The 26,485-nt window shown below is 36.9% G+C and overlaps 1 protein-coding gene across 1 annotated transcript in view; it reads right to left on the minus strand.

The window, feature by feature from the left end:
* The window catches only part of ASAP1 (ArfGAP with SH3 domain, ankyrin repeat and PH domain 1), a gene marked incomplete at its 5' end in the record, with an annotated part of 62,552 nt that extends 36,297 nt beyond the window's left edge, over positions 1–26,255 (minus strand). Inside the window, 15 exon segments of the mRNA XM_010023930.1 lie at positions 91–277; positions 1,045–1,136; positions 2,190–2,323; positions 3,828–3,991; positions 10,107–10,155; positions 10,690–10,777; positions 11,824–11,893; positions 12,318–12,418; positions 18,591–18,677; positions 19,499–19,574; positions 20,325–20,410; positions 21,157–21,286; positions 23,281–23,330; positions 23,702–23,776; positions 26,110–26,255. Of these exon segments, the coding sequence (XP_010022232.1) occupies positions 91–277; positions 1,045–1,136; positions 2,190–2,323; positions 3,828–3,991; positions 10,107–10,155; positions 10,690–10,777; positions 11,824–11,893; positions 12,318–12,418; positions 18,591–18,677; positions 19,499–19,574; positions 20,325–20,410; positions 21,157–21,286; positions 23,281–23,330; positions 23,702–23,776; positions 26,110–26,255 (1,535 nt within the window).
* Between the last annotated feature and the right edge of the window lie 230 nt (positions 26,256–26,485).

Genomic DNA, 26,485 nt, shown 5'->3' on the forward strand with positions numbered 1-26,485 from the left:
TTTAGCATCCAAGAGAGCAGCCCCAGTCCCAGACATTTTACAAGTACACATTATCTAAAACACTCTGCTTTGTTTACCTGATAAGCTTACCTGTCCAGGCTCTAACAGTGGCTCCATTAGCTCTACCCCCTCTGCATAGACTTGAATTAGTGCAAGTAAATCCCTGGATTTGACAGCCTCAAGTAATTCACTCAGTTTAGCTGCTGCAGATGCACAAGTCTTCCTAGAGAACTTATGATCTACATATTTAGCAGTGATAAATTCTTTACGTGCAGTCCTGTGGGGTGTGAAAATAGAGCTTGGTTTAGAAATACTTAGAAAAATGGGTCAATGACTTAAATTTAAATTCATCTTGCCTAATTCAGGACCTGAGAATTGAAGAAGAAAACTATTGATAAAGACCGTATTATTTCTTATTATCATGCATGTCTTTCTTGCAAACAAGCCCAAAACAAGGTATGTACTCAATTTTATCCTTCCTTCTTGTTACATACAAAAATTACTCTGACTCTGAGGACTAAGACCAAAGAAAAAACAAAGCCTGAAATATGATTTCTCATGGAAATGTATCTACCTGTTAAAAAAAGATAAGCATGAATAAGATGCTAAAAATAGGACTAAAAAAGACAACTGAGTAACAGATTGAAAGGCCTTCTGTGGCAAAACCACATCTATTCTGCTCTCTGTGCAACTCCAACACCAGGGAAAGGAAGAAAAAGCTCATGTCCCTCTCAAGACAGTCCCTGAAGCTAGTATCCTTTAGTCCCATTGTCTATCACCTGAGGGTATCCTACAAAACTCAAAAGCTTTCAAGATTCAAAATAATGAATCTTGAAACCCAAACTTAAAAGTTTTCCACACCAAGAAGCTGTGGTCACAAAAATGTGACCACATGACAAGAAAGAAACCCCTCAGGTGGAGTGAAAAATCCCAGTCTTCTGCTGTCCCAGTCCCCCTCTGGCTTGGTTACTGTTTAAGACATTTTAGATCATGTATATATTCCACAGCAAACAATGTTAAAGAATTTAAAGATTCCAGACTTACATATCACTTGATGGAGTGGGTTTAGGTGAAGGACTAGGTAAATTCCCTTCCATAATATCATTAAAACTAGTATTTCCTACATTCTTGGCCAGCTGCAATAAGAAAAACAAAATAAAATATACCACAACCTGGACTATTAATGTGCATTTCCACACTACTGATAAAAGATGGAACACACAGAATTGTAAAAATCAAAGCACAATGATTACACTTAAACATAAAAGAATTAAAAAGTATTTTTAAGTGTGAATCCCATCATCCCAGTTCTTGCTCAATAGGCTTCACAGCCACTGCTTATCAGTTGTATTTGAAGACAATCTGCCTCCAGTATAAGAACAGAATGAGGAACTAGCAGCATCAACACTGAATTTTAGTAAACTAATCAGGAAGTTATTTTTGGAAAGGAGCTCAGGCCTACTGCAAAGTCACACTTAACAAAATTAGATTTAAATGACTAACTTTGAAGACAACTCAGGATTTCAAAAGTACTTCTAATGCTAATGTTAAACCAGACACAAATCCAGAACCGCCTTCTCTCAAGTTTCCCATACAAAATTTCTGTGACAAGTGTCTTCTCACACACCAGGCACAGCTGAGGAGATAAACCTGCTGTAACTGTGTTTTTTCTTTCTTTGTTTCTTGTTTCGTGTTTCTTTGGGTTTGGTTTTGCTTTAGTTTTAGTAGCCACATCAAATTCCTTGAGTAACTTTAATGTTACAGGGTTTCTCCCATCAAATTAAAAGATTAACTCACCATTCTTCTGTCGAAATTAGCAATGGTCATTCTCACTTGTCAAGTGAAATTAGCTTTCATTTTCTTTAATTACATGAGATTTTGTGCTGCCCTGATTTAGGGTCAAGATCAGCTAATGAGAGGCAAAATTCTGATGGCACTAATGTCAATATTCATTTTGCAAAACCAGAAAGTAACATGTGACAGATGGTCAAAAGCATCAATAACACGTAATAGTAAAAACCCTCCTGTAAGATAGATACAAACAACATTCTGCAAAGACAACATTCTGCAAAGCCCCTTATCTTGAAGAAATTTAACAGTAAATTATATACCTGAATGATACCTGAGTGATACCTACATACAGAACATCTGACCTGAAAAGAAAAAGAATCCAAATTAAAGGAACTTACCAAGAGTTCAGACGTTCCTAATTTGTCTAATTCCAAAGACTGGATTCGAGAAATATGGACACCCATTTCTCTGTGTATTCCAGAACACTCAATGCAGGTTAAAATGCCCAAGTTAGTTGATAGCCATGTCGGATCTGCAGAATTGAAAACCAAAGTATTTAATCCAAGTCCAAGAAAAGGTTTTCAATGGTGGTAAGAAATCCCAATGAATTTGAAATGATTCCTTATTTAACGCTTTAATAAATGGAAATTAACTAAAAATATTCCATATTTTTCTCCAAACCGCAGTGCAAATTTAACCACAAATTGCTGCCAATGGAATTAAGTTTTTCAGATTTAAGGACAGTCCCAAAGGCACTAAATTTAGACTTACAAATCCATACTGAATGACTGTATTTGAATACGTTTAGAATTTGTTTCTTCTAGAAACTCAGGCTTTTCTTTCCTGTTTTTAAAAGAACAGATCTCCTAAATTCCACTGTTGGCAACAAAGTTTTAATCTTTACTTCTTACATTTTAAATAGTTTTTCTTCATAAAAGATTAACTATAGCATTTTCCAATATGTGAAATAGTAATATGTTGTAGAACATTTAAGTAATGCTGGCTAGTCCAGGACAAAAAAAATACTGCTGTCATGTAGGAGATCTGTTTGTAATATGAGATCTTACACTATGAATGCTACATAAGAAGCAAGACCAGTTTTTAAGGAAAAGAAAAAACTCCAGACATGTTTCATACACATACCTATTTTCAAATTATTCTCTTCTTTTATCTTAAATAGTAACAGACAAAGCAAGAGTTTCAAAGCAGCAAGCTGGGGTGCAGGACTGAAGCTTAAAGCTTCATTATAAATTAAAAGATGAGTAAGAACTGTAATCCTAAATTTCTGTAGCCTTACATCATGGAATAATTGAATGAACCAATTCCAGAATTATATTCCACTTTGTAATTTTTATCTAGGTATTTATTTGGATCAGTTCTGTGTAAGTATGTATCCTGTAGCTGCTACCTACTCAGTTCCAAAGGAACGTTACCTTCCCTTTAGATGTGAAAGCTGTAGCAGCTGCCAACTACCGTATCAATTCAGTAGTATGACAATTTGACTCCTTTCAAGCTTTAAGTGGCATGTAACTGACCTGTATCTCTGTACTTCTGAAGATATTATCCGATAGGATTCCAACTCTGGGTCTCATTCTTTGCACAAGACCGAATATTTTTGATACTGCAGTTCCAGCAGTCTCATGCCAAGATAAAACCTCAGAGTAAGATCCTGGCCAGGTCAATTTTTCCACAATCATTGTCTATGCATTACTCACTTCTACTTAGTAGCATGCACAGGATCAGTGATGCCAAGCAACTTCCATTCAAGTGCAACAAGCATCTAGAGACAGTGCAACAAGAACAGTTCAAACTCCAGAGGGGCTTGAACTGCTGGAAGTAAGCACAGACAACACACAAAAATATTTTAGTGAATTAAATGGAACTAACGTATGAAAGTTGTATTTGTTCTTTTAAAAACAGGTTGAAGACTGATCTACACATCACTTCGAAAATTAGTTTGCACTCTACAAACACTCCTTTAAAAGAAATTAATTTGCTTCAAACAAGAAGTTGATGACATTAACAAATTGAGATACCTGGTGAGCCACAATCACAACAGACTTCATTTCCGGGTAATCTCTGTATGTCATCAATAATGGCTTTTGTCAGATCCTCTAAACTGTTCTCCCCTGTGCTCTGCTCTCCACGGAATGCCATATTTAATGCTTCTTCTTTGCTGTTAGTCAATACTGATATCCATCTAGCACAAGATAAAGACCTTAATGAAGATCTGCATTTGCAAATACAAGTTAATCTATAAACCACAGAAAGTTTGCCAGGAACAAAATATTAGTGGGAATATAGGGAAGGATTGTACTGTGTGAGAGACTGAGTGGGGGGAAAATGAGAGGTGGAAAGGAAAGATTTGAGAAAAAGTAAGAATGAGAAAAGGCAAAGAGAAAAAAGTCTTAATTCTAAAGTCCCTTTGGTGAACAATTTAAATCCAAAGCAGCACAGTTCTCAAGTTCCTCAAATAAGCAGAAGCTGTGGAAGAGAAAGGGTGACATTAAGCTCCTGTAAATTTAACTGCTTTAAAAGTAGATGCCCGAGATCTTCCTGAAATCTATCCCATTATTGAAGGAGAAAATTGCAACCACCACTTTCTCCAGCGTGCACCTCTCTTCAGAGAGGAAGCAGCAAGCACATTTTTAATGTGCTGATGGCTAGTTGCCTTTCAAAGTGCAGGTCTCAGCGCACTCAGAGTCAGACTGTAATGACCAAGTTAATGAAAACTGCCATGGCAACAAATGGGTAATGAAGGGAACATGACGAAGGAGTAACAATACTGAGAGCCAACAGCAAATTGTAAGAGCAACTGTTGACTGCAGCAAATCAAGACTCGTTCATGACATTTCAGGCAATGGCTCCCCCTGTCCCCAACCACTCTGCAAGGTTTTGTTTATACAATAATGCAGTAATTGAAAATGAACCAAAAAAGTCCCTCTCAGGGGCTGCTGCCCTCCTGGTGGAAGAGGGGAAAGCAGTGACACTAAGGACAAGCAAGCTGCAGATGCAGTGTTGCCTTAGAAAAAGAGCAAGTTAAAAAAAGAAATCCCCCCCAGGTACAGTGATTTCAGATGGGTTCAGATCTACTGCAAACACACATTTTTTACATAGGAATATGTTAAATTGGCAATGTCCTCACTTTTTCTGTTTACAATATCCCCATTATCTGCACCAATCTGCTAAAAAGGGCTAAAATGGCTTTGGTCATCTAAAACTGAAAGGACTTCAGACTGAAATTCATAATTTCTCATTGAAATAATAATGCAAAGACAAACTTCAGAGAGAAATTCATATATACAATCTTGCAGATTCAGAGCTTGAACTGGTATATAGGCGCTGTATATAACAACTTCATATGCATACATTTTGTAAATTTCATAGGCAGAGAACAATCTGGGAAGTTGGATTCACAAGAAAATGCTTAAAATACTAAAAACCCATCAACCTTAAAAATAAAAATTGAAAAAATTAAAAACAAATCTGCCCCATAGTTTATATGCCAGAAAACAATGTATTGACATTATGTCTCTCTAGTTATATAACATCCAAGAACCCGCACTAGATGGCATTCTTCTGCAATTTTTCTGACGACATCCGATGTTAAAAAGCTCAGAGGCAGCAGTGTCTTGCTTCTAATATTAATGTTTGGTTAAACAAACAGCATAAAATAATCATTAAACTCAGACAGACAACATTTATTCCAACATTTGTTGACAATTTCTTTCGGGGTTACAGTTTGATTAGTTTGTTAAAGAGGCAGAATTTGACTAAAACTCAACTATGCAGTAACAATCAAAAATATATTAGAAGCCATTAAAATAAACACAACATGACTGAGCCAGCTGTTAGTATGATACAGATTCCCATATTATGGGTTTCTAAACTGTAAGAGCAGCAACATTTTGGTAGTGTTTCCTCAGCCAGAGAGCATTGGTGCCAACGGTAGGACAGGCAAAGCAAGAGGCGTTGCGGTGTCAGCTCACCCCAGACAGAGGCAGCAAGGCCCATTGAACACAAGCACTGTAACAGACACACTCTAATGACTGGTGTTATTAACACAAGTCCCCAGTTGGTCACCTCCTGGCAGGCTTTACACACAAACCAAACGATTCAAATCAGTAAATACATTAACTCAATGTCAATAGTTTTTATAGACTGCTTTACGGCTGCTGCTGTTCTTTTTTTTATGTGTACAAGTCTCCTTTTTCCTTCCTTTTTTAAAAAAGGTATTTGCTTTATTTCACACCACCACCAGTGTCAAGGTAACAGTCAAAAAGCTTCTGGTAATACCAAGGCCAAGTTGGATGGGGCCTTGAGCAACCTGCCCTAGTGGAAGGTGTCCCTGTCCATGGTAGGGGGGTGGAACTAGATGATCTTTAAGGTCCCTTCCAACCCAAACCATTCCGTGATTCTATGAATACTCTGTAGTGTTCTTCAAATAGTTTAAAATTTACTCAAGTCTTACAGAATCCCTTTGTCTTCTATCTAATACAGTAAAACAGGTTGTCCAACCTGTTACTACGCTTCTCTTTCTGGATCTCTGCAGTCTTATGATCCTTTAAGGCATTCTGTTTGCTGGAGATTCCTGGTGTGGAAGAAAACCATGAGGCTAAACAAAAATCTAGCATCATGGGTGACTTCTGGATCCAATGAAGGAGACAGAAGCATTCATTAGTTTTGGGTGGATTAGTCCAGTATTTCTATGCCAATAAAAGCTCCTCATTTCCCTCCCCACCAAGACAACAATCAGTCTAATAGTTATTTTAGTTTGCAGTACAAAACTATGTCTCTTCTGACAATCTCTACTGCAACATTGTTATTTCCAGGTAAATGCATAAACAGAACAGGAATAGCATAATATTTTTCAAATATTCAGAAACACCTTTCTTTGTATGGAAGAAGCAACAGACAGTATCAAAACCTTCCCATTCCTTCGGTATTCCCAAAGCAAAAAACGTCTGAAGACTGTTGCTAAACACTGTACTGAAGTGAGATGTGTTTCTTCATAGCAGGAATTTGGAATACCTTTGTTTATATTCCAGGCATTTCCTACATATATCAAGATACTCTTGGGCTTCAAAAAGAGAGTAGAAAAGAACCAAAAGGTTTTGTCTGGAGCATGTTTTGCCCTATGCACAATTATCAAATATCCCATATCAAATATCCAATTATCAAAAAGTAGAAAGCATCTATTATTGCATATGTTAAAAAATAATCTGGTTGTTTTAGAGATCTGAGGTTATGTTTCTCATAGTATACACAAATATATATATATATATATATATATGCACACATACAGACATACCTCTTCCCTCTCCCCTGCACACATTGTACTTTATCTGTTAGAGACACTAATAAAATCCACTGAGACTTTAAAGGCAGTCAAGCAGTAATTAAAGGTCAACAGACAGCTGGCTGGATAGAAATAAGAAATTAAAAAATCATCAAGAAATGCACTGAACTCAAGGCAAGGTTTGAGGGGAAGCAGTAATAAACCTGTAACAGAACACAGACTTCACCAATTTATATTTTAAACCATCTGCTTTTTAAAATCATTATTAGTTTTATATTGAAGTAGTTTGAGAAGCTATTTAAGGAAGCAGTTTAAAATGCTCACTAGGAAAATGTATGTAAGGTCAGTTAAACTAGAATATAAATACATCTGCTTTTTTCTCTATTTAGATTTATGGAAGGAAACTGATTCTATGATTCTATAATTTGAAAATCAGTTGGTGCACAAAGGAAAAAAGACAGAACAGAGGCAGCACTAAAACTGGGTGGACAAAACACAAGATGGAAAAGAAACAGTTGACAGTGAGGTACACATATACAAGTCAGGTGAAAATTGGAACAAGAGGATGACAACTATAACTGAGGAGCTACATCACATCACTGCAGAACACTCAAAGATTGGAAGTCAAAGGGTGTTGTTCACATGACACCTTAGATAATAAAGCAATTTAGGACTACTCAGTGGTTGCACAAGAAAAACAGAACATCTGGTTATAGAATAGTTTTTCATCAACACCTTAACAGCCATTCTGGATCACGAACTTCAATTAACTAAAGCTACTGCAGAAGTTTTCTTTAAGAAAAATAAAAAGGTTTCTCTGTGCATCTCAAAGCAGATACCATTATTTGGGTCACTTAAGTAATCTTCTGAAACAGAACACTTGTCAGAGTAGATTTACAATACCTTTTTGATGGTGGCTTACAGTGCCAATGTGGGCAAAATACACTTAGTTTGATTGCACGTATCCTAACACTTGGGTGCAAATAATGTCTCTTCAGCCAAATGAAACTTCCTAAACTTGTGTCAGCATTAAGATGCTACATTCCACTGTGCACTGCACTGGCACAGCCCCACCTCGAGTGCTGTGTGCAGTTTTGGGTGCCTCAGCATAAGGAGGACATAAAACTAGTAGAGTGTCTCCAGAGGAGGGCAACCAAGACAGTGAAAGGCCCCAGGGCAAGACTCAGGAGGAGCAGCTGAGGTCACTTGTTCAGCTTGGAGAAGAGAAGGCTGAGGGGTGCCCTCATCGCAACCTACCCCTTCCTCATGTGTCTGTGGAGGGGAGGGACTGATCTCCTTTCTCTGGTGACCAGGGGTAGGATACTAAGAAATGGGATGAAGGTGCATGAGGGGAAGTTCAGATGGGACATTAGGAAACAGTTCTTCACTGAGAGGGTGGCCGGTCAGTGGAACAGGCCCCCAGGAACACGGTCACACCAGCAAGCCTGTCAGAGTTCAAGGACCATCCAGATGATGCTCTCAGTTTAGTTTTAGGTAGTCCTGTGAGGAGCAAGGAGTTGGACTCGATGATCCTTATGGGTCCCTTCCAACTTGAGATATTCTATGATTCTGTATTCCGGTACAAGTCATTTTCTCAGCCACTGGACTTTGAAGTGATAAACCAGACTTCAGTGGTAAACAAATGGAAACTATGCTTTTAATGGGAAACAAACCCAGCCTGGAATTTCAACAGTCCAAGAGAAAGCGGAGCTGATTGACGGGCCAATCAGAAGAACTATGTCACTAACGTATTCAACCCCACCTTACCCATGCGTTAAAACAAAGAGACAAAACTCTTGACCTTTTACATCAACAAATTAGTAAAAACTAATTTATGGCAGAGACACAAAACCTTATGACTCATCAAGTGCATTACTGATCAGAAATAAGTGTTTTCTTCTTGACTGAGAACATTACTGGAATAATTAAGTTCCAGAACGAATGCACTAAACATGACTAGCAGGTCAGCCTTACACTCTAAGAGCCAACATAAAGTTGTGGGAGACTCTGGAAGCAAATAGCTGCATGTCAATTCCCCAGCCTCCTCATGTGTCCCACCATTGAGCTGTCAATATCATTGCCTCCCAACACTGCCAAAGAACTGAAATTCCTTACAGGCATTCCCCGCTCTTCTAAAATACACGTGGAGCAACACAATCTTCCATTAGAATAGAGACATGTAACAAAAGAGCACAACAGGTCCTGAAGAATGAGGCAGCCTGGAAAGCTCAGGCTTGTTGCCCTCTTCACTGGAACTGTCACGCAATGAGCCTTAGATTATAACTTCCTGCACAACTCATGTTTGATGACACAGAGAGAACTATTCAGGAGGAAAAAAAAAGTAGTACATGGTTCTCAGACAAGAAGTAGTTCTGATCCAGCAAGAAGAAAGACTGTTTTAAAGGGAGTAATCTGGTTGGAAACACGCATTAATGAAGCGGTTTACTGGATTCTGAAGTACACAAATCTCAGAGGTCTGTTTATTTCTACTGTACAAAAGATGCATCACCTGTAAATATTTTCTATGTATTATATGAAAATCTTTTATCTATTGATTATTTTTAATTCAAAGGAAGAAGCAAGATCAGGAGGAGAATAACCGCAAAAGAGGTTGACACAGAAGGTTTAAGAACAATTAAAAACCACTTCATTTGCACCCTAATAACCTCATCTACTGTATCATGCCAAGCAACCGCACACGAACCACGTGCTGGCAGGGTACACAAGCTAAATGGGGTTTTGGTTGGTTGAGTTTTGGTTTTGTTTTGCTTTTAGTGTTAAAAGGTTTTCAAAGAGCCCTGTAGTGGGACACGAAATAGTTTACATTTACAGATTCACAGCAGTAGGCACTACTTCTGCATTATGGGGGGTTAGAACTAGATGATCTTAAGGTCCTTTCCAACCCTAACTATTCTATGATTCTATGATTAAATAAGAAATGTATTTCCACTGTTAGGTGGGGTTTTTATACAGCCCTATTGGCAAAACAAACTTGAAAAAATAGAAGTGTTCTTACGCTACGTATTCCTGTTCATCTTCTGCTTGAAAGTGGTATGTTCTGTTATCTGAAATGAATAAACATGTGTTTTCATTTGGCACATGATAAATTCTAAAATATCTACATATTTAGTAGGTTACTAAAACCTACTTGGCAACTAAAGCCTTGAAGAGCAACTGCTATTAAGCAGCAATATTAATACTTTATTCATAGCTGTGGAAAACAATTCTAAGCTAAAAAGGAGCAGAGAAATATGAAAGAGTGAATTTTGATTTATGTACATATTCCAAAAGTCTTATGTTTAGAAATACTAAGAAAAATAAGCATGAGTCAAATTGTGACCTTTCAAAGCAAAACCTTGTCACAAATGAACAGTATTTATATCACACACACACACAAAAAATGTTCTTTATTCATTTGTCTATTGAACCCATCTTCAAAACTAGAGATCTGCACACTCGTGAAGCACTGCATGTATCTGGACACAGGCCTGAATTTTGAACTATAGCCTTATTTATACTCAAATTACCTTGTAATGACATTTTTGGCAATGATGCATTTGGCAATAACAGTGCAAGAGAGCACTAAAATTGCTACATACGTGATATTAGATCAAAAGACTTCTTATCTTCAGCATTTGGCTTCACCTGGCAGGTCAGTAAGTTCAGTTTAGCTGGTTGCCTGTTGGACTAAAAAGAAAATTTATTTTACTTTTAAAATGTCTTGATTTAGGATTATTTTTCTTTTCTGGGAGCAGGTATGCATGATATTAAAGTGTGGGCATGCACACATGTACAACCTCAAAACGCTTGAGACCTGCACGGCTTTGTCTTACTTGGCCTGTCAGAATGGAGAGATCGCTAAATCTCAGCAAGCCTAAAATCTTCACGGCAACTCTTCCTGACTATTTGAGGGGGATCAAAGGAATAAACCTTAATTTAGAATATGCTAATCCTGAAGGTTTAATTTTATTTCATAAAACAATGGTAAAACTATTATGCAATTTTTCATTACAGCAAGTATTAAATCAACTGTTATAAGCTACAGCAGTGGGGAAAATAATTGAAGACATTTTAGAAGGCTAAAGAAGAGTTCACTTCATACAGCCCACAGGAAGTTTTGAAATTAACTTCAAACCAGCCTTTAGTCTCACTCTGATTAGTTGAACTATTTTAATTTCTTTTACAAAATGAATGTCTAAGCATTAACATGCTTTAAACAGTGAACCTCCTATGTAGGAATAAAACATCTATGACATCTATGTATGAGCTACTTATTGGTCTGCCAGTACAGCCAACAGCCAGAGCTGAGTTTTTAACACACCATCCGATCAAATCTACCCAGACTCCTTTGGCTGCATTGAGCAGCTCTCCAGTGGCTAGGAGAGGAGTCTACAGGATCTTGCTCTGAGGCAGGCAGCTACACTGTAGCCACTTCATTCTATTCAGCTGCATCTCATCCCGTATCTCAAAGGTGTAGCAAGAACACATGTACTGCTCCATGTAACCTGAAGTTCCCACTAGTGGTCAGCAGCAGACAACAGGAAAGAATTTAAGAGAGCAAGTACAACAATACTTCCATAAGTCTGTCTCCAACTTCTGACAATCCACAGAACTTCAACAGTCAGAAGCAGAAATGGCATATTTTTTGTAACAGTAGATTAACACCATCAGATTCACTGGGAAAGGATAATGTTAATTTATTATTTTAATTAAAAGGTATAAAAATAACTTACCGTTGCATGTGATATAGTAAGAATTCCATTTTTAACAGTGCACTTTCTTCTTTGCCACACTTTCCTTAACCTGCAGAAGAACATCAACAACAAATTCAGTAACCAGACATGACTTAAAAACACGTGTTAATCCCCATTAACATTTTGGGAAGATTAGCCTTGAGAAACAAACAGATGCAGTCAAATTTTTACTAAATGCCTCACCAAAAGCAACTTGGAGATTTATGACAGGTCTTAATCACTTTTCACAGTCTCATAAAGACAACAGCTTTCTTTGTAATCTGACTTTGGTTTTTATGATTGCTTGACATGCTTTTTGCATTTACCATACTAAACTCAGATCTGCGTTGTGATTTGAACTGTGAAATTCATGAGTACTTGTGGCATGTGCATTAGGAGCATTACACAGTAGCACCCACAGCAGAAAACAACAGAAATCAGTGCAGAAACATAGTCAGAATTCTCACTACGTACAATGTGCTCCACGAACATACCCATCACTCTTCTTTAAAAGATAACCTTTCTTCTCACTGCCATATTCCTTATTCCCCTGCAGCTGATGCATACTATATCCTCCTTGCCTGCTCTGTGAATCCTAAAAAAGGGAAAAATGCCATTAATGTTTCCTGATACGCACAGTAAGTTTTCCTAACCTTTAAGCCTGTTTTAATTGATTTCTCTTCTCTACCACAACTTTACAAATTCATAAAGATTTAAAGAGAGAACTCCTACTGCGTGTTTTACATCCATAGGAGAGCTTGCTTTTACATCACGTGATCCTGAACTGACTGCATGTTCAAGATTTACTTATTTCGTTAGCAGTTGAAGTGCAGTTTAAGTGCAAATATTCATCTCAAAATGTCTTTTTAGAAATTCAGGAATAGTGTATAGTCTTATAATGAAAGAGAAAAAGACTAAGATAAAATTTCAAAAAGAAAGCAACAGAATATAGCATGCATATGTACAGAAACATACACCTATAAACCAAAACCAAACACCGGGGCTTTTTATCCAATTAAAAATAGGCATCTAACTCATGAGTTTTAGTGCATGAAGTCAACTGAAATCTCTTTTGGCCTGATCTAGTGAAACAATTGAGTGAAATGGATTAACTTGTTATAAGCACATCAGCAAAAAAAAAAATCCCCCAAAGTTCATGAAAACATTGACTTACTCTCCTAGACTTCGATCACGAAAGGCAAAAGCAATAGAGGGAAGAGAAAGCAAATAATTTAAAACAAGAATTATTATTTTATTTAAAAAACATGTTCCTTGAACATAACTTGTATAGCCCCCATAGGTAGTAAAACAATGATTCCCCTTTCTAACATGACTAGCAAGAATGCAAAAGTCACTCTTTTAGGCACACTGGTGCCTTTTCTCATCTCGTAACAAAACATCGTAACAGAATCTGTGCTACCTTGTATACATGACATTGGCTTCAAAAAGCAACTAAGATGACCGAGAGAGAAATTCTTACTAAATGTCTTCCAGTCTTTAATACATTTAAACTGTCTAAAGGGATAACTAGATTGTAGTCTCTTCCAAACCAAAGCAAATTCTGAATTTCCATTGAAACAGATCAGGCCTAAAGCTAACTTTTAATTTCTTCAAGTGTATCTAAAAAGGTATCATTAAGGACACACTGATATGGTTTTAAATGTAGTTGTGACACATTTATCTGTAAAATGTCTGACAAAATCCCACAAAAAGATCAAAAGGAGCTCCATTACTCTCTTGGCAATAACCTCTTCTTACAATTACCACAACCAACACACACTGAAGTTGACTCCCTCCTCTTTCGTTCAGTGTCCTTACAACTGTTTTTTCATGCTGTAGCAAATTCATAATGGGAAAAGTGCTTTGGTAAAACTGGCAGCTGTTGTTGGAAACAGGATGGGGGCTGTGTGCAATGTGCCATGTTTACACCACCACAATAAGCAGCTCGTTTATTACAAGTGTATTTCAAACCTCCTATTTGTATTAGCATAGGAAAAAAGGAAATGAGATAAAATCCGTGTCCCAAAGAGTCTCTCAGATGGAGATTTGAGGAAAGAAATCAAAACATAAAGAATCAAGAAAACAGACATGAAACATGATTCTAAAGACTAGCTACATTCAACTTAAAGCTGTTAACTCACATTTGTACCAATAAATCGCATACAAAAATAGCGAATAGAAGCCTGTATTAAAGGTCTCATTTCCTTCAATATTTCAGCTTCTTAGACATATAAGCATTCTTCAACACGCAATATAAATACTTCACACAATTAAAATACAAGTGCTCCTTAAACTATTTGCCACAAAAGCTTTAAACCATAGTAATTTTACAAAGTCAGGCAATTCTTGCACAGTGTAACAGAAACTGCCCTGAATTAATTCCAAGACAGTAGACAGTGGCCACAAGAGACACTGCAGATAACAGAGCCACAGTAAATTGTACTTCCCACAGCAAAGCTACAGCTCTAGCACTTCAGCACAACCCAAGATTCAGACACTGTCAAGATGTGCTTTTCCAAGAGCCAGGTAATTGCAGAGATTTCACCGATGGAGAGACAGGTCTGCAGCATAATGTGTACGAGCATTACAGATGTCCATAACGCTAAAGAAACACCTTGAACGCATGCAAGAGTGAAACAAGAGTGAAACAAGATGCAAGAGTTGCATTATGAGACCTTGAGCAAGAGTACGGTTTTGGTACATTTTTTCCCTCACTGAAAGTGTGGGTCTGAAGAGTAGCTTTTCCATATATACTATTCCAAATTCAACAATATCCTAAATGCTTTAATAGATTTAACAGCTATACAGGAATCTTTTGTCACATGGGGCAGCAGGGCAGCCTGGGATGGGCAGGAACTCTCACTTATCTGATGGCAACTCCAAAGAGGTTAAAGGTGGCAGAATTTACAGTTTGGACAGGAATCACTACTTTCAACTTTCTTCTCCTGCACAATGGCTCAAAAGAAACTTAAAGCTATATACCACTAGGGCCTCAATTTTAGTATTTCAAACTGTTTCCCTGCCAAAGTAATTTTTGATGAGTACTTCTGAATCCTTACAAATCCACCAGAGAAAATCCCATTCATTTCATATTCTTCAACATTTCCATTAAGCCATAAATTTTCCAACTGTGAGATTATAATGCACTAATATAAGGGGGAAAATGTATTCATAATCACAACCGACCAGGCCATCTGCCACAGTAATAAAGCCCAGCTTTACATACTTGAAGATTCAGATATGCACAGCGATGGAGAGGTGACTGGTAAAATTCAAGCCCTGTGTCTTCAAGTTTCCTTGTCACTTAATGAAGGAGTAATGACTACTGGCATGCTATTTCAGGATTTAAACATTGAACACCTAAGCAACAGAGACATTGTTTTATCAGCCTCCTCAGAATGATGCCAGCATCATTCTGTTCTGACTCATGTAAGTCCTCACGTTGATTTTGAAACAGACACTTGAACATCCATGTGATCAAATGGTTATTTTATACAAATAGAAGATTCTTTCCTCACAGCAGATTTCTCTCTCTCCCCTGATTCGCTTGAATATCTGAGAATCACAATATTGTTCTTTTTCCTTCTAGAACACATTTCAATTCCCTTCAAGCCAACCACTTTATGACTTTTTTATATAGATAACATACATGTAAACACTGTTTTTTAGGAGTCTTAGGATTTGTCTACACTATTAGAAAAGTTGCACAGTTTATTCTGGTGATGCCTCTGAAGCTACTTTATTACAAAACTAAATGAAATGCAATTATTCTGTTTTGGTGGAAGGTAACCTCATTTAACACAAAAATTAAACAAGGCAAATTGTGAAACTCAGATACATGTTGTATTTAATTATTCTACCTCATAATACTCTGTGAGCAACTTTTGAAACTTGACTTTTCCTGTATGCAGCCATGTATGTGCAATACACAGCACTTAAGAACAACCCACTTGTCCTACTTCATTTCCAAGAGCTGGCTGATTACACAATGGCTTGAACTTACTCTACAAAGGAGAGAAGGAGGTGTTTTTCTTTGCTTCCCAGATAATCAGCTGGTGGAAGAAAAAGGTACATGAGAACAGAGCAGGTCTTGTTCCTCTGTGTGTTGGGAACTGATCCATAAAAACACTTTAGAATGCTCCTGCAATCTAATGTTCTCTGTTCAACTTTTGGGGCTGAGGATGGAGACTGTGCATGAGTTACATATAGAGAGATTTAGATACGGGGGAGACTACACATGTAACGTGTGTATGGGAAGCTCTGCAAGTATTATGGAAGAGGTCTAGTAGGTTCATGTGCACAGATGAAAGGAAAAGAAGTACCAAGCAGAGCACTGGGAAAGACCATAGAATATGAGATATGGGGAAACTGAATACTAGGTAGAACTGGCAGGTCTACAATAAATTGGGATCTGTTCAAAGGTGCTCTGTAATGCTCCTGTCATCATTTGTGACATCAAAGAAACTCTGGAAACCATGTACAGTACATGGTAAGGCTGTGTTGTCCTTCAGAACAAAGTGATTGAAGGTGCAGGGAAAGGAGCAACCTTCTGGCTAAGGTTTATTTGCTATATAATGTACGTCTACATTACAAAAGCACACACAGGCAAGTATTCAAAATAAAAAAACCCACCACCACCACACTATAAGGAATAACTTAATCATTCCTTATTAATTGTGATTCCACCTTCAAGCCATTTATCTACACGCAGTAGCCATAATCACAATGTGCTACCTACAAAATTACATGGAAGCCCATAAAAATACTTACTTGCCCCAGTTACTAGAGTCCTACTTATGAAGAAATTCCAAAAGAATTCCAGGAAAGTAAAGATTTAGTAAGCTTCACACCACATAAGGAAGATAAATGAAAACTACTTTTAAGAGTACCTTTAGTATTACATATACTGGAGAAATCAGTGTAGCTTTTGTACATAATAGTTATGTCTTAAAAATGTCCTGGAGTTCTCTGAAGGATTTAGTAAGAGATATCAGACTTATACAGTGTACCTGGACTTTCAATGGGCACTTAGTGTTCCTTATGGAAGGTAAAGAATTACATTGCTACAGGACAAGAGGAAAAGTCCTCAGATGACCTAAGAAGCAGGAAACAAACAACTGAGTTTCACAGAAAGCTGTGCCAGCACATCTGGTGTCTAACACTAAAACAATTTGGAAAAGGGAACAGTAAACTGCCAAAGTTTGCTACATGGTATTAAATTATTCAGGCTACCCAAGAAAGGCTGACTGAAGAATTTCTCAAAGACCTCAAGACAGTAAACTTGACAATAAACGGCAAGTGAAGATCAGCATAAACAAATGCAAAGTGATGCAGAGGGGAAAAATAAGATACTGTGAGTTGACTATTAACATTCAAAACCAGGATGATATGGTTATAGCTTTACAGCTGATTAAATGACAAACACCACCTTCTCTGCACTAAGCACTGGTCAAAAAGCAGTCAACTTTAGGACTTTTCCATACCACTTCGAGCAATGGTGGGTAAGACACAGCTGCAACAGAAGCTGACCATATAACTGCTTCAAAAAGCAACTGCACACATTCAAAGAGAGCAAACCCATAGGGTGGTGTAGAGAGTGCAAAGACACTCAGACTACTAATGGGAGGGTATTTTGGGGCATATCATCGTTTAACACCCTGCATCTTACTCTAAACATCCATTATTGATTGCTGTTGGAAACTTGGCTGAGGCAGTATCTCTGGTTGTAAATTACATTTTTATGTATATTTGGTATGAGCAGTGCTGTCCAGTCAGATATGTGGATGATCATATATATGCAGGAGAATGGTATCTGTTTAATTATTATTAAATATGAATTATTATTATAAATATTTAACAAGCTGAGTAGACACCTAGCAACTCCTAATGCTTGCTTACCCTATGTTCAGTTTTCTCTTAGGTAATCTCTTCCTAAAGAAAAGCCCCCACTCCCCAACTCTCAGCTTTACCATGGGATATTCAGTATTTCTGACTCTCAGACATTATGATTTGGAAAAAGTCAGTGTTATCTCTTGTTAAAGCTGTCATGTACATTATATCTATCTCGTAGTTCAAAGAGTATTCTAGTACCTCTACAATGCACATTGCATGTTGCCCCTTCACTCTGATACCAGTGCAACTCATAATGCACTTTCAACTGCCCTGCCTCAGCCATTACAATCTGGTTAACACATAGATTTTCTTCCTTACAATACAGTATTAGCAGAATGGGTTTGGAAAGGAGAACAACAGCACAAAATCCAGGTGAGTTGGCAGATGAATAGTAATACAGAAACCACACATAAAGGTTAAGCCTCCAGTTCTTCCTCTGGCTTGCTCAGGATCACCTAGGTCAGGAAAATCCTGGACACAATCTGGCTGGAGGATGGCAGGACAGAACAAAGAAGTGTGCATCCCACACCTTTCCATTTTTCCCTGAACACTCATTCCTTATCATGGTCAAGGACAAGATACTGGGCTAGATGAAGAATTTATCTATCTGACCCATTACAACTGTTCTTGTAGTACATTAAAAAAGTGCACCAAAATTACACCAGAAAAAGGAGTAATTTATTTTCATACATAAAATGGAAACAGAAAATTAATCTAAAACTATTGCTGATATGTAGCTGGACATTCCAAGTACTAGCTTTGCCATGATGTTCAAAGCCCCACTCTTCTGAACAGGTAACTACACAAACTAATTTCTGAATACATAATTCATAAATTGACATGATCTCTGAGAAGAACATGTCTAAATGATTTACCTCCTTCTGATCAAGCTGCAGAGAAGATTTTATCAAATCACGAAGGGCAGTAAGCTGTTTCTTTTCTTCATCCTGTGTCTGCTTTATCTATGGAAAGAGATTGCCATTACATGCTTTCTGGCTGCATCTTTTATTTCTTTTATGTATTCCAATGTACTGGCTTAGATGTCCTAAACAATCAGCTCAATTGCTCTGTGCTTCTGTAATATCTGAGTTTATTTTCATGGACTAGTCCATTCTTCTGTGTTCCTGTTCTATGCACACATGACTTGAAAAGCAAACTAAAACGAAGGTACTCTGCATGCTGTGTTCTGTGATGCTTTAATGGCTCACTATATCTAATGCAACTAAATTAGTTTCTGAAATATTAATTTAATAAATCCAATAAGCTTGACAGATGATTTAAAGAATTAAAATACAGTTTAATTTAGCCACAAACTACAATAGCAAATGGGATTATTACAATTCTGAATAGAGAATACAAAAGCACTTGGGTGACAAGCAGGTTTTGATTCCACATTATTACTTGCTTTGAATGAACATCACAAGTTAATTCATTTAAAAATGGTGGTGCTATCATCAAGCACTTTGGGTTTGAGAAATTTTAGAGGTAGCTAAAATTGGTGCTAACAATGTAATCCAATTCAGACTCTGAATTAGTTTTATTTTAATGCAACATTAAATTAGTAATAGAACGAAAGTTGCTTTCCCTAATAACTGTAAAAGCAGAATACAAAGCTTAGGATAGACAAGATGTTTTTTTCCTCAGTCTAGCTACATTCAAAGACCACACTTTGCATTTATAAAATACAAATGAGATATACACCCTTACAGTCATATCTAAAATGTATTTATATAAGCAAAATATTTCCATTTTCAGACATGAAACTACTTATAAGTAAACTTACATTATACAGGTCAGCAGCCAACTTTTCAATGTATTGTTTAAGTTTATCAGCTGTTTTCAAGCCATCTTGGAAGAAACTATAATGGAAAATACCTGTGATTTATCAGGAATACATATAATTCACAACACAAAGTAGATTGTCTTGGGGATCAAAATCAGAAAAAACAGTAACATATGAGGTTCCTCCATGTTCAGAAACAAACCAACAGCAAACCCCCAACAAAACCAGCCTTCCTAGTCATTTTAAACTACAACATCTTTCAGGAGTGGAGATACACCATTGTGACTTTAACAAATATCAAATTAGAGAGAATATAGCTAAGATTATTTCTATCACTGCTAGTCAGCATGTTTCCCCTTTGTAATTTCTAAAACCTTCTTCCTGTATTTAACTTTAGTTCCTGTACGTTTGCCTCTGTGGTTCTACTGATGACAAGGTTGTATCTCACCAGTTTCATATCAAGAAATTTCAAAGAAACTACTGGCTGTCACAGTGGCTTTAAATATTACATAAACTCTAAAAACTATTAAATAGAATAAAAAAGCTATTTCTAAAATTACATTCTAGATCTATGCCTCATGAACTAAAATTAATCCAACAAGTGAGGCTTTCCCTTGGCCCCTTTCTCTGTCGCTCCCCTGACCCAGTCACTTACTCTCACACTCTCTACTGAGTGGCTGTGTTAAGATGAAGGTGAAGGCACCTGGCAGATTAAGATTATGATATAAAAATTCCTGATGCAACTAAAACAAATTCAAACCAAACTGAAACAAGCACTCATGTAAAAAAGGAAACTGTAAGTAAAGTTTCAAAGCCTTGTACTTACTTGCATTGTGCATGATAATACTTAATCAGGTTCTGCAGAAGGTCCACACCTTTTTTGGTCTTGATTTCATTAACCTTAATAAGATACTGTAGATACAGTGAAAAACGTGTTGATAATTATGCCCCACAACCTTCAACAGTTTTTAATCAATAAAGCATCATGTGCTCAATGAATTCATTATCTCTGGGTTTAAGCTGGGTGCTCACTCGTAAGCCACCAGTCCACCACGGTTTAACAGTTCATTTGGCCATTCCTAAAAATTTCAAACACTCCAAAACGTAAAACAAATTCAGGAATAAGTTTTATCTTTTACAATTGTCTTAAGACGTCCCTTTTTTAATGCTACTGCAGTAATTACTGACATATTCTAAAAATGTAAATACTATGCAATAAAGTACTCACAACTAAAACACCATAAAGAGAACTGCTAATATAAAAAGCAGCTTTATGGAACTAATGTATCACTATCATTTATAACTTCATTAGAAATTTTAAAAGGCTTCAGAAAGCATGTTGGAAGAAAGAGATCAAAAATACTTCCTGAACTGCTCAACCATAAGCCTTAAAAAATAAGAAATATTTCTCTAGCAGTTTTAGCACATGACTTTAGCATAATAATCTAATAAGAAAGGAATAAAACAAAAGGAAGCCAGGTTTTGTAGAGCTGCTAAAATAATCATCTTTATATTGCTGTACTGTGTGACCTTGAGATCATGGCCTCCCTCCACCCCTTTTAAACAACAAATTAAGATTTCACCCCCATCAAGTAAAAGGCCCACAAGTTACTTTCAAATTATGGTGTCATAATTAAAAGCCGAAACGTGTTTCTTACTTCACACATCTGTAGCTGAAATAGCCGCCTTTCCTTCTCCATTTCCTCTGCTATCTCAGCTCCTGTTATTTCAGTTCTTATCATCCCATGCTGTTTCGCGTGTTCTCTTTTCTCCTTTTCAATTTTTGTACTGAAATTTTAATTAGAAAACACCTTAAAGTATTTCTACTATCATGTGATCTTGTATTATTTAGGAGAAAAATTACCAAGAAATATTACAAAAGCCATTCTGAAGTTAAGTTCCCCTATGATACCAAATCCTATATATACATATTTTTATGTATATTTATCTATCTATATATGAATGAAATAAGTGTCTAGAAGTAATGGAGTCATGAAGCTGTCCTTCCCTCCTTCAATTCTTTTCTCTAGTTTGTGTCCTACTTGGTGGGGAAGGGGGGAACAAATTGAAATCTCACTCTTTCTATATGATGTGCTCCATAGCTTTCATCTCTATATACTGTAGTGTAAAGCATACATACAAGAAACTATTGATTTGTCAGGAAAATGGCAGAATAACAATCAAATACATTTCATGCTCACAAGGCAGGAATTAAGAAAACCAGTAAGGCAGAAAACAAAGTTCACCACCAGTGGTAAATGACACGACTTCCAGTCATTACATTTTCAGAGGAAGCCAAATTCTGAAATAGGGAAATGCAAACGTGGAACTAAGAGGCAACCCTGAGACTTCAGTTAGAGCTTTGCACTGTAGCTCTCCTTACGTATCTAGGATTAATAGGATTAAGTCATTTGGTTTGGAACTCTGCTTTTCTCTAATTAAGACAGGCATGATGTCTGCACGTAGAACAAAGCACTTTTCAGCACTGAGCCTCTGAATTTAACTTGTTACTTGGTCTGGAACAAATCCTGGGAAATGGGGTTCTCCGAGAACATTAAGGGATGTCTCCTTCTTGGTCTTAGGAAGCCTAAGTGAAAGTTACTCACAAGAGGGGAAAAAATAAAACAGCAACAAGACAACAGGCATCTTTCTGTAAACTTTTCAATTTCTGAACAGAATCCCACACATGATTCCATGTTTTGAGTCTGTATGAGACACCTGTGTCCCCCAGCTTCTGTTTATTGGCGTTTGGTATAAACAGGCTGCAAAGATATCCCTGATTTTACATATAGCAATTTGAGAGGCAGAAATAATTTCTTGTTTTAAACCAGTTTGCTGTCTATAAAAACAAATCAATAATTTTGCAAAATATGCAGTATCTGCAAGAACTAAACTAAAAAGGAACAAACCCACTAATTCTGCATGTAAACCTGAATGCTCAGCTGAGTACAATGATGCAGTTTTGATATAGGAATCTCCTTTTTGCCTTAGAGTAGTAATAACCTCATTCCCAGTACAGCTGTTCACAAGGTTTTAGCATAGTAATAAATTTTGAAGGCAAGGGTCACTATAAGTAGGTAAGAAACATTTATTACACTGATAATAAATATTGCAGCACTTCTTAGTGGCCTGACTTTTTCTTTCATAGCTTTTTTTCCCCTTCCTGGTTAAAGATAAATGAAACAAAGCTAATAAGAGGATTAAAAAGAGGAATAAATGAAAGGATAGGAAATATGAATTAACTCCTGAGGGCTCTTGAATTCTGATAAAGCAACTGTCCATCACTTCCTTGAGAGCATTCTGAACCATTCCACTAAGTTCTGCAACTCTGACACTACTGGTTTCCAACCTTCTCTTTTTATAAATCACTCTTTACCCAGAAAAGACAGGTTTTACAGCAAGAAAATAATTTTTAAAGCCACAGGTACTTCAGAAGTCACACCAACTCCACTCAAATTCTTGTCTCAGAACAATGCAGTTCTGCAATACAGGACAACATATAAATCTCACTTTTTACTATCGATAGATTTTATGTATATGGTTATAAAATGTGTAAGTGCCACCAGAAATCTCCACAATTCATTTACCATGCTCAGTATCCATGCATCAAGTATATTCTTTACTACTTCACAAAGATAAAGTAGCTTCTATTAGTGAAGAGGAGAGATCCACAGAGAGTTGCCTTGCTCATATTCACATTTACATCCACGGATACAGTACACAGTTTGGGAAGACAAAGGAATGGAGAGGAAGGGGAGAGGAAAAGGGAGAAAAATACTTACAATTTGGTTTCATAATCCTTCCAGGCTTTGTCAAAAGGCTTTTTGAGGTCCTTGGGAAACAGAAAATTCACATAGAACATTTTTAAAGCTTTGCCCTTATATTTTAAGATATTAAGTTATAAACAGCAACAAAAAAATACTGTTTTCTTTTAAAACTTTTCAGGCAGCAGTTGGAAAAAAATGCTATTTTTGAATCTCGTAAAGCACTGCTTCCCTGTGCATGTTAAGACATGAATTTACAATCAAAATCTAAGGAAGCATCAGAGTCCAGGCAATTCTGAATTAGCTCTTTGGATTACATATGGAATATGAATGGATGCCAATGTAAGAAACAGTCTCCTGGGTGAATGAAAAAGAAAGCCACAAGACAGCTGAACCTGACAACATATCCCTAAATAAAAAGTTAGGTTTCAACACTTACCCCTTTAACGCCTTTAAGGTCTCCTTTTAAGAGAGAGTCCAAAGTGAAAATAACATTGTGGCTTAAACCCTGGAGCTAAAGAGAAAAACATTATACTGTTATAATTAAGGAAGACGTACTGTGATCAAACAAGAAAGATTTATTGTGATCTTATCAAACTTCAAGAGTGAAGTTGCAATCACCCCAAGATGTCTGAATTAGTAGTAAATTCCAGTCTAGGAAGAATTACTAAACATTCACTCGCATCAGACACAGAAGCATTATGATTAATCTTTATTATATAGGGTGATATTTTAAAAACAGCATATAAGCAAAGTTGTGAAAGTACTTCAAGGTAATCTCCAGTCTTGAAGCAAACATTTGAACACTGCTTAACTATTTAGGAAGCAAATTAGGTTTTGGAACGAATGTTTCTTAAGCAAGGACCTATTGTGCCACAGGCAGACAACACGCAAGGTGCATGTTAATTCAGCCTCAAGCAAAAGGAGCCAAGAGAGTCACCAGCTCTTTGATTATTCACAGCTGGTTGGGAAGACTGTTCCTTTCCCTGTCCAGTGTGGACTCTCCAGAGTTTAAATTTCACCCCGTTAAGTCCATGCCTGTTCAGTCACATATCTGTGGATATGTACCATTCATCTTTGCCAACGTGAGTTTAGGAAACGCCACTGCTGTGAGCTTATCTGAGCACATATGGGGCATATGGCTCTCCAAGGGTCATGATCACAGCAAACAGAGGTGTATCAGTACTATCCCAGTCTAGCGAGAAGTCTGTTGCATCTCCTGCTTCATCCCTCTCTCCGTTTCTCCCCTAAAATACTCCATGAATTCTCCCCTTCCTCGTTAAGGAAGGACAGGGAGAACGACTGGAAGGCTGCAAGACACCACATCATCTGCTTGGGAACCAAAGCAGTAAGGAAGTGTTACATTAGTGTTTCTAAGCCACCATATGTACGCCCCAGCTTCCTTCTTCTATAAGGTCTTCTGAGTACATTTTAGTTTATGAAACTGATTTTTGAGGGACTTTTGTGAAAGACGATTTCCACAGATGAGAGTATCAAAATGACCACTCAAACAGGTCCTCCAGGTGTAACATTCCAGCCACAAACTCCTTGTATATTCGAAAGGCATGTACAAAAAAATCCAATATTCCATTTTCAGAAGTGGCATTATGCAATTTTAAATACATGTACATAAAAAATTCTCCTTAATTGCAACAACATAATTAATGCTCAAATATTGATTTTGAAAAAGCAACTTGATCACTTTTAGTGATTAAAACCCCTAAAGTTTTTTTCTTCCCCTGGCATCACTAAAGGAGTTTCTAGCAGACAGTCTAAGCTTTGATTCTCTTTGAAGAGCTAGGTTCTGTTTTTCTCTCTCCTGAGCTTAAACGCTTGCACATGACCCCCACACAACATTATTTCACAATGGAAATTAAAAGGGGAATTTTAGAGGATTATGCCTTTTTGCAATTTGCCCTCTGTTGTTTTTTTTAATCCCAATCCATCACAACCAACTCCTCCATCACAATGTCAATTTTGTCAGAGAAAGAAAAGAATTATGAGTGTTAAGCCAACAAGCAATTAAGGTTTCTTCTTTATCAATACACAGCTGGAAGAATAGCTATTGTTGTTTTCATTCTCAACCATTTTAATCAGTTTCCATTTAAGCTAAACTGAAGATCATCTCTCAAATGTGAATTGTGAAAAACAATATTCAGAAGGCATGAACAACACTAAATTACTCCAGCTTTTTTGTTTTCCCCAGTATATCCATTAAGGACAACCAATTCAAGCCATTAATACTTGGTTTGAAATTACTGAACAGTAGCCAGCTAGTCAAAATAAAAAACCCCATCTAAATAATAGTATCTTACTTCAATATGGCAAGATTTTAGAATCATTTATTACATTGTTGAAGACTTCATAAAACAGTAGCTGAAATGAATTGGAAACATGACTGATAAAGCAAAACAGTCTCATATCTAGAGCAAAATAAAGGAAAAACCTTTAACAGATGGAAACGCATATGATAATTTGGCAAGGAGGGATGTGAACAGAAGATAATTGGTGCACAAAGATTAGCTGAGGACATTTAGAGAAATGGGAGGTGGGTAAAACAGGACTTAAACACTCGGAAAAAGACAAGCACCATGCAGAATTTCAGAAGTAACTTGTAAGTGCTGCAAATGTTCTTCCAAAACCTCTTCTAGATCAATTTAAAGATGCTGACACAATCATTTTCACATATGCAATTTTCAAACAGCTTTTTAATGCACTATTACAACGAATTACTGCATGAAGAATGAAGCATGGAACGGGAAAGGAGGTGGGACACCCCAAAACTGCTGAAAACCTAGACCAGTGTTGACAATGGAAAAAAACCTAATGAAGTTTGAAAGTCCTCACCAGGTTCTTCAGCAGCGTTGATAACTCTTTAGTAAGCGTGGAAAACTTTACAAAAGCTGTGCCAAGATCTGGATTATCCCGACTTAAAAAATTACTTCCGAATTTATCTAATACTTGTGCATAGTTTTCTTCGTTTTGGACATGATCTGAAAAGAAGAAAGAAAAGACAAACATTTTTTCTTGTAGACAGTCAATTGCTATTTGAAGTTTACACATTGCAATAAAGTGACAAAGCAACAAACAGCACTTTCAAAAGAGCCACAAGTTGATGCATTTACTGAAAATTAGCATTTTAATATTGAAAAGAATTTAGCAACAGGCAGATACACGCTGCTTCTAAATGAGCAACTTGAATTTGTAGTACATCGAGGATAAA

Source organism: Nestor notabilis, unplaced genomic scaffold (assembly GCF_000696875.1).
Source record: "Nestor notabilis isolate BGI_N333 unplaced genomic scaffold, ASM69687v1 scaffold6771, whole genome shotgun sequence".
In the NCBI taxonomy this organism is placed as follows: Eukaryota; Metazoa; Chordata; class Aves; order Psittaciformes; family Psittacidae; genus Nestor; species Nestor notabilis.